Below are 9538 nucleotides of genomic sequence, written 5' to 3' on the forward strand. Positions count from 1 at the left end.
GAGATTGACCCTTCCTTGTCAATAGTCTTTATAATGATATAAGGTCGACTTGATATCAAAGTATAAGTCTTTCTTTATGTTTTCTAGACAGTCTTACGTGGATACTTTGAAGTCGACCCTTCATAATTTATGCATGTTGCTCAAGTATCTGCTGTGGGTACCAGAGTTTGATACACAAACGTTGGATAATCGCCACCCCCACTGGAATCGTCATAACTATAAAATGCAGTGCCGTACGTACCAACTTCGCACCTTATTGATGCTTCCTCAAATATTCGTTGTTCTCGCGAAATTCGTGATACCAACGACATGAACCTGGCCGACACGGCCCAAGCGGCCCACAATGATGATGACGGCCCCGTTGACCTCACACTTTGGGGATCGGGTGAAGATGACGAGTTTCCGAACCTCGACTGCGATGGCTCGGACCCCGAAAAAGGCGTTGCATGCTTGGATATCCCATTGGGTGACTGCTGCCAGGGTGAGAATGACGAGCTGTTTGACAGCATTGAGCACAATACAGCTCCTGGGTGGACGAGATTAGTGGCCCACGCAGGCCCTCCTGAGGATCATTGTCAGCAGGTGATTACCAGCACTGACCACCTCGATTGCTTATCCGGTGGTCGTTCGGGTTTTACTATTTACGGGGCCTCTGTGGAGGGCTCTGAAGATGATGGGAGTGATGATGGGGGTGACCATGGCGATAATGCCGCGGCAGAAGCGGAAACGACGGGACGAGAAGTGAAAAAGAAACGGGCCGTTCGTGCAAGTCACTATACCTATCGCCATCCGGATGGATTCCTTTGGTACATCCCTATCAACTCCTCTCTCGGGGAGGCCTACCGCAAGCTGGCTACTGGGCGTGAGAAATCCCAATTCATTGCCGAGCACGGTGTACCACGTGGGTGTTGGGACAATGGTACATTAGTACGAGTCAGGAACAACAAGATCATCAAAAGGGGGAAGGGGGATTGTCCTTTGCGCCAGCAAGGGGGGCAGCAAGCAAGTACACAGCGAAATTAAGCCGAGGGCTTCTGCGGCCTGTCTAGGATTTTGGCTTCTTGATATAGATTCCTGGGTTCCTTTTTCTACAACAATAGTAACGTAATGGGGTATTTCGACCTCATCCTCCACGCGTTCTTGACTCACTTACACAAGCCTCTCCGTGCTCCGCTCAAACTCCTTGTTAGTGAACTCCCGCTCGCCCCGGCTCGCAATCTCGGCGTTCTTCGCCTCGCCCTCCTTGTGACCGGCGAGGCTGTCCAGCGCAGCCTTGAAATAATTTTGAGCCATCTATTACCTATTATAAGTCTCTTTAATATAGATATGATAATAGTAATACAAATATAACCCTATTTAGCTATTTCTACTTTAAGCCGTCTCGTAGACTAGCATCAATATCTCATGCTTAAGCTACCAGTATATCCGATACCACCTCCAAGAAATCTTTTTTTTCATTTTTTTTTTTTTTCATCAAATATCATAGCCGCCTTAGTTCCCTACCAGACATAGGTAGAGTCAAAGAGACTTGGGTATAGCACATGCTTCATCGATTGCAGCTTGGCGTAGTCTGACTAGAAGTGCTACAATTTGATATTATATTGACATTTCAAGAGGGCTAATCGGAGAATAATGCCCCATAAGTGTGCTGCCCTGCCCTACCCCTCTCCTCCATCTTCTCCTCCATCTTCACTGTAGCTGGAAGTCCTGGTCCAGAGCTTCCGCTTGCTCAACAGCTCTCCTCTCCTCATTCTCGAAACGAGCCTCGTCTTTAGTGATGATCCGGTCGGGTGAGGTGGAGGCCCGCCTACGCCGTCTGGTCTTGTTGCCAAGTTGTTCGCCGCCGTTGTCTTCGGGCTGGACCTTTGTCCAGGTCTGGACTGCATGCGCCAGATCGAGCATGCCCGCAAGCCGATCGTATGTGACGGATACCTTGGTCAGCTCGAGGCCAGGGCTGTGGCGGCCCGTCTCGAAATCGCTGAGGACAAGCGGTAGTTCCTTGGCGCCATGTAGATGCTCGCCAGCGCTCGACCGGAAAGGCTACAACCATGAAAGATGTGCGCGTTAGACATGTGTGTGACTCTTGTCGCTCATGCACGGTCCGATCGTCTCGTCTTTCGACATGGGGAAGGGGGGGATGACAAACGTACCTCGAAGGAAACCACCTCGGCCATGTCGAAGACGGTTCCCGGTGTAATGCCGTCCTCCACCACGTCTACTGCTTTCCACAGCGACACAGTCGCTGGCTCCTTGCCATCGCCAAACGGGATGTTGATGCCGAGGACGGTCTGGATCTTGCCCTCAGAGCCGTCCATGTATCTCTCGGCCTTCTTCCTGAGTTTTTGGGGTGTCTGAGAATACGCAACCTCAAAGACTAGTCCTGGGAACTTGGTACCAGGGGTCAGGAATTGACCGTCCGGTTGCTGCCTAGCAAGCTGAGGCTGGAGATTGTTGTTCTCGTCGGCGCCTGCGTTGGACGACCTGTACCGGATGCGGGATGATCCGGCGCTCACAAGACTCCGAGCAAAGTCTCGGACACGGTCCGATGGCGGGTTGCCGCGGCAAGCCGGTGGTGACCCAGCTGCAATGGTCTTGAGCTTCAGCTTGATCTCCTCTGTCAGGGAGTCAACAAATGACTCGTGGATTGGACTTGTCACTCGTATCTCGAGGAGTCCAGGGATTGGGGCATAATCGAATCTATGAGACTGCGAGGTCAGACCAATTAACATGCTACTCAGGCCAAGGGCTTTTGCACCCCATCGCAATCGTTCTATTTCGAGAAGGTATGCTTGCTAAGAGCGCTACTATGCCCGGCGGAAATTTATCGCAGACAAAGGCACAGCGCCGTACGGGAGGGAAGGAAAAAGGGGAAAGGGGAAGGGGCCACGAAAGAAGGGGCCGGGTGTATTTGTGTGTGTATGGAATCCTGTTTCCATAGATTTAAGATTCTAGGAGGAGCAATCAATCATACCGTAATTTGTTCCGGACGTATGAGTTTAGCAAAGGGCGCGATCTGAGCTCCTCAAAGAGCTGGAGGTAGCGACGTGGCCGCAGCAGGATTGGCGCTACTGCTGCTGCTGGTGATGAAACGTTGGTAGGACGTTGGCCGCTGCGGCAATCCTCCAGAAATTTAATCAAAGCGTTGAGGTTGAGGTTGAGGTTGGAATTGAGGTCGAGCGGCGCTGCTTCGCAACCTTTTTCGTTCGGCTCTATTGCTTCCTGTTGGTTCTGGCCTGGTTTGTTGAAAAAGATACGTCAGTGACTTGTTCGTCATCGTTCTCGAAGGGGAAAAGTAATAGCGAGCCTAAGAATAATTTGGGTTATTTCTTAGGGAGGAGGGGGGGGGGGGGGGGGGGGGGGGGGGGGGGCCGCAACACATACAGTCGGACGAGCAAGGCTGAGCTGGATCATCCATAGCGCGGGGGCGAGGAAGAGGGATCCGATGGGAGTTGGAAAGTTGAGAGGGGAGCAGCGAGTCGGCGACGGTACCACCGCGGTCCCAGACGGTGAGAAATGAGGAAGAAGATGAAGGTGCCAAAGATCCATCACCACCATCATCCTCGAGGTTGGTAGGTGCCATGTGGTCATGTGATGTGATATGATGTGATGTCGTGCGTATAGATCGTTGGGTATGCGTGAGTGTGAACGCACGCAAATAAAAGGCTTGTCAGCCGAGTGGGAAAAGTTAAGATCCAAGGCCATGATCGCGTATCAGGAGCAGGCCCGCCACTTGAACCTTATGCGACAGGAGGACATGCAATTCCTCCGACTGCCTGGCCGGGATCGGGACAGTAGATTCGTTTTGAATTTCACCCAATCCCGCTCTTCAAGGATAAGGCCACTGGCTGGATCTATTGCCTCAGAGCCAGGTGCCCGCCGATCGGCCCCCCGTGAGGTACTTGGCCGGGCACGGGAATGCACCCAGACTGGGCATACCGCCCCGTCGACTCCAGCATCTGCCACAACGCATCCTCACAGCCCTTTGACGGCAGCCTCGACGATTCTCACAACACTGGGAAGGCTGAAGCAAATAAAGCTGCAAACTCCATGACAAATATCGGCGAGCCCCATGCTCTACCCAAGCTGGTTGCACCGTTGGGATCACTGGTCGTGGTGCCGAAGAGCCCCACCGGAGACATGAGAGAAGCGAGAATGCAGAGCGCCTATGACGGAGCAGCTTTGGTCCACATAAGGAATCAAGCTCTTTCCTACATAGGAAAACCCGACCCTCCCAATCATGCCGAAATCACAACATTCACTACAGACGGTAAGAATATCAGTTTCCCTGCATACTATGCGACTGAATCAGAAGACGGCACACTTGAATATCACCAGTTTCCTGTCAAGTCGACAAGTTTGGTTAACTCTCACGAAGAATATAAGGAAGGCCGAAGAGGACTCAGAAACGCCTAGGACCATGCAAAGAGACAGTCATAAGCGCTGAGAGACCAGCTGAAGGAGCACTATAAGCAGCAGCGTAGCAGTGGCCTGCACCCTATCGCCGAGGGAGCGCCGACTTTGCCTATGCCAGGCACCGAATCACTAGACACTTACGAGGATGAGGACGACTATGAGGTCGTCGAACCATAGCCTGTCTACCAGCCAACACCCCCTACATCATCTAAGCCGAAGCATAGTATATCGTACCATTCGCACCATTCATACTCGACGTTATATTCGTCAAAGGCCCCCTTATCTATACATAGTTCTACCTACAGCAGCAATAGCAAGCGAAAAGCTTCGTCCTCACAATCGTCCCATAAGTCTTCCGGACATGTTAGCAAGCACAGAAGCTACTGGAAGAAGGATGCTATAAGCGGACGTTATTATCATAAGCATTCGGATGGTATCGTCTCTTGGCTTGACGACGACGATGTAGACGATAGATGCGACTAAGTATTGTCGTTGGGACATTGATTATAAAGAAGGGGAAATCTATCATCAATTGCCTAAGTTATATTAGGGTTATACTTCTATATAAGTATGGTTGATTATATATTCTTTATATCTAATATCTTTAACTAGCTGAAATATTATCAGGGTCCACGTCCATCCTATGGCAAAATGACGTAGGTAGAGGCATAAAATATGGACGACAAAAGGTATATCCCTAGGTCTTCTTCCCCAAGTGTTTGTCTTATCAACGAACTCAACTCTTATCCAATGTTATCATCTACCTTCATGAGACTATATCATCATATTGTAACCGATTTCCATAGGCAGATATCTACTGAAACAAGGCGGTATCCGATTAGCCACCAGCCTCAGACTAATAAAATTGAAAGCATTACGAGGTGACGAGCGAATCCAAAAAAAGCGACACTGCTCATCTAGCATGACAATGCCTGGCCCTAGGAAATTTCTAGATCTGCGGAGAGATATTATCTTCGACCAGATGTCACTAGTGCACGACCTCGCATTATCACGGGCTGATTCCTGTTTTAGGCAGGACCTTTAACCATAATTGCGAGCGTATTAGGACAGTCACTGCCAGGCTCTCAAATGTTTCTCGTTGCCGTAAGCCCCGACGAGGGATCTAGCCAATGCGTCATTTGTAATAGGTAGAAATAAGTGATAGTTTAACATGATAACCCGAGAATAGTTTTTGCAAGGTTAGCTCTGAGTGCCCTTCTGCTTCTCTTGTTTCCGAGGAAGGAGGATGAGACAAACAATCGCAGGCAAGGCGCAGGGAATGATGACTCAGAGAATGTCTATGGAAACATTGATAGCTCCCCATTATAGCCCAAAGCCACAATGTGTATACTTATGGCGAGATAATTGAAGATCAGTGTGGCATCAGCCGCCTTGGGTACGCCAAACAATTGCAGCGCGGCGTGCAACCACATCGTGACAAGTGTTGAGTAGACGACCCTGTTTTCAGTTAGCTGGCATCGCCCACTTCACGTCAGCCGGCCCTCGGCTTCTGGACGGGACTGTCTACATCTGATGACTCCCGAGGGCTCGCATCACAGGGCCGCAGTGTGCAGTGTCTGGGCGATTATCATCTGTCGTAGGATTGCGACTATCGAGCTGCGCGGAGGAAGATACAGCCTTGTGTTGTTGTTGTTGCTGTTGTTGCTGTATGTCATGATCGAGCAGTGGCTGCTCGGACGTCGTTTCCTCGACACCTTCCTCGGTATCGCGGCTGAGCGACATTGTTGGCACCATGGCTTTTTTTCAATCTCCAGTAACTGTTGGGTCGGAGGATAGGGTCTCTCTCTCTCTCTCAATTCATTCGATCCTGTGCTTTTCCGTTTCCCTGATCTTGGTTGTTGAAGGACGGTCAGGCACACTACAGCTTCCGGCCGGCGACTTGACGAACATGCGAGGTCGGTGCCTCCGTATGTAGGGGCGATTTGTCAAGCGCCTTGGCGCGAGTGTTTCCTGGGCGAATCGTATTCGACAGCAGTGCATGGATAATAGGCTGGTTTTCGGGATACTACCTCCGAGCTGCCCTAATGCAGGTAGGGGCCAAACTTTAAACACCGCATTACTACTCAGCCATGTGGGCACCTTGCTGGCCTGCGGGCGTGCCGCTTAACCGACCGCCGTACAGCAAATCTGATATGAAGTCAGGGGGCTGAGCCGACAATGGATGTGGGCCTACCCACTGCCACAGCACTCTACTGCATACAACTGACAATGTATGTGGATGTGGGTCTGCCATATTTCACTTTGCCACACGTCTTTCAAAGCGTCAAGAAGGGAATTAAAAGTCAGTCTCGATTTAGAGATATTTCGGTGAAAATCTGATTTGGTAAGACTGGCCATGCCATGCTAAAACTGGAACCATACACCGGCAACATCGCTCGGCGAGCGCGTGAGGGATCACGCATTTACGCTTTAGCCGGCGCCACCCCAGTATGAGTATGGCTGTATCTAGTGGCTATGCTGTGAAGCGGTTAGAGGAGCTTGACCGGCTATCTTAGCGCTGCGGCGCTAGCTCTTTGCTGTGTATGTATTTTGACGTTTGTCGCACATGGAACCTCTTCGGCCTACATTCTTCTACTTTTTCGCAAAGATCATTATTAATTATTAGTTAACAAGGAGGTCGCTACTCTTTCCATGCGGGTACTGCTACCCTTGTCAAATAAACAGAATCTTCGAAGTATTAGGACTCATGTTCTTTTCAGTAGATTCGCCCTAGCCAACCTCACAATAATTATCCTGGCGGAGAAGTACTTTGTATGCTGTATATTAGCAAAGCGACGTATTGCAATGAGTGGCGCCTACACGAACCTTCCGGAAAAGCGGAAGAGCCAGGCTCTAAGCGTGACAAGGTGCAAGGGCATACTAGAGCATGTTGGTTCAAAAGCTACCGAAAAGCGGCCGATGCCCCGTTACTAACGTCTCAAGTTCAGCCAGCTGCATTCGCACCTGCATAAACCATATCACAGCTTCGAAAGGCCTATTGTTGTATCTGTCGATTCGAGGTAACGGGAGATATTAAGCGAACGAAGAGAGGGGGTATTGTTGTGGGTTGAAGGGGACGTTAGAAGGACGCAGTCTCTGGCATGTCGGAGGCTGATGGCCTACTATAAATAATGGCCGAGGCCTTCAGATTCTTCTGCTCGAATCTATCGTCAGCTTAAGAAAATTTAGCCAACGGAAGTTGATTGGCGTCGTACCCATCATAATCATTCTAGATCTACCATATAATCACACATTTCATACACCGTGCTCGGTTTGCCCAAGATGATACTGCCTCGTTCCTGCGTTGCTGCAATTCTGGCTTGTCGGGCAGTATTCGCTGCTCCTGCTGCTTCTGATCCCGGCACCGCCATTGAGATTAGCAGCGCCAATGATGCGAACCTGGTACTGAGGACTCTTGATGGGAGAGCTTCCATTTGTGCAGTACTAGATAGGACTGTTCGTACCATTGGCACCAGCAGGGCCACGTAGGTGTATCTATCTATATTGATGGGCTATTCACTAAACTTTGGCCTAGTATTGCCTATATCACACTGGGAAACTCCTTTGCACGTGGTGTCTGTCAGCTCACAGGATACCCAAATTGCGGCGATCTTGCATATGTCATCCAGGCTGGTTTCACTCTCCTCTATATTGCGGCTGCTCACTACTCGGGGTCAATCCCTGAGACTCTACATGTCCCTGGGAAGAGGGCGATTGACGCCCAAGAGGCTTACCTTCTATGGTGGCAACTTTCTCTTCTCAACAATACTATATCTTATGATGCTATCACTTCTATCCCTTTTGACATCACAGAGGAGAACCTTACGAAACGCGAAGGCGATCCTAACCTGATTGCTCGTGTTCAATTCAGCGGGCTAGTCCACCCTGAAACGGGTAGCAAAGTGAATGTGGTGGCCAACCACTTTGAGGATGGGATGACGGTTCTACACTTGCCCATTGATAAAGGTGGTAACCTTTCTAAGCGTGTCGATGGAGCTGGGTTTAAGATCTCTTTCACGACTCGCGAAAAGTCACTCCTATCAACTGCCCACCAGTCTGAGATGTCTTACTATTATGCTACACAATGGGCCACGCTAGCCATGCAGTATACACTAGACGATATGATAGGTTTTGCTGAGACAGATAGAAGTGCCAACTTCTATTATCGTATCATCCCAGAGCTTAGAGGCTTTGGAACAAACTATGAGTCAGTCGATATATGTGGTGGCATGGCGGGTTACCTGTAGCCGAGTCATATCTTTCGGCATATAACCCGTCGGATTTGTTGGATGCTACCCAGGCTCGAACGCACTGATGGTGAAGCGCAAAAATAGAATCCAATAAAGTAGGCAAATAGAAAGTCTGCACTGGCCACGGAAATTCAAATCTCATTGCGAGCAACAAGCAATTGGCGACATCATGAGCTTCCCTGGTAACATCAGTGGATGCATATCGAACTTTGCTTTTTGTATCAGGAGACACGGCATAATGTGGAGACTAAGTCAAATTGTAAGAGACGAGGTAAACATATATCAATACGAGATGCCGTCTATTCGGTCTGATTCTGAAATTCAGAGACCTCAACTGGATATCCAAGCTACACAAGAGCATTCAAACAAAAGTTGTCAAGTCGGGCCAAACTTCTACAACCTCAATAATGCGCGGCTCTGGCAGAGCCATATCCCATATCATGGCTTAAAGCTCAGATGGTAGATGAGTGAGGGCGAAATTATCCTGTCGGGAACTCTGATTGCTTGGTATTTTTGGTATTAGGCCTTCTGCCTTTGGTTTGATATGTGACGTAGTGCCCCCCATGATAATCAAGTCCTAGATGCAGGAGCTCAAGATAGCATACGGTGAAGGTTGGTATATGGATATTTTTATCTCTCGCAAACGGATGTTGCATGGTGAAACTCTCCGGTTGACAACCGGTATAGGTCGGCAGAGTAATAGGTCAGGGACTAAGGTCCACTCGGCCTAATCCGACAAGGCTGAGCCAGGTCTGTGACACACCCTGAAGCCACCCTTTGGGTTACAACCTGTGACAATAATGCTTTATGTAACGGGCCAGATAGATAGTCTATTCAACTGGCTATGGTCTCAATGACGAGAACAATTCAACTAA

The 9538-nt window shown here is 49.6% G+C and overlaps 2 protein-coding genes across 2 annotated transcripts; one reads left to right on the forward strand and one right to left on the reverse strand.

The window, feature by feature from the left end:
- Positions 1-1689: 1689 nt before the first annotated feature.
- On the reverse strand, positions 1690-2760 carry UCRPA7_7336 (hypothetical protein; the record flags this gene model as incomplete). The annotated part of the gene is made up of 3 exons (XM_007919866.1): positions 1690-2040; positions 2151-2697; positions 2756-2760. 3 exons carry the CDS (start codon positions 2758-2760, stop codon positions 1690-1692), a joined length of 903 nt encoding a protein of 300 aa, XP_007918057.1.
- Positions 2761-7695: 4935 nt separating this feature from the next.
- UCRPA7_7337 (hypothetical protein) lies at positions 7696-8660 on the forward strand (the record flags this gene model as incomplete). Its single annotated transcript, XM_007919863.1, has 2 exons — positions 7696-7898; positions 7949-8660. 2 exons carry the CDS (start codon positions 7696-7698, stop codon positions 8658-8660), a joined length of 915 nt encoding a protein of 304 aa, XP_007918054.1.
- Positions 8661-9538: the final 878 nt, after the last annotated feature.

The sequence above is a fragment of the Phaeoacremonium minimum genome (genome assembly GCF_000392275.1).
Source record: "Phaeoacremonium minimum UCRPA7 unplaced genomic scaffold PA7_03_scaffold_511, whole genome shotgun sequence".
Taxonomy (NCBI): Eukaryota; Fungi; Ascomycota; class Sordariomycetes; order Togniniales; family Togniniaceae; genus Phaeoacremonium; species Phaeoacremonium minimum.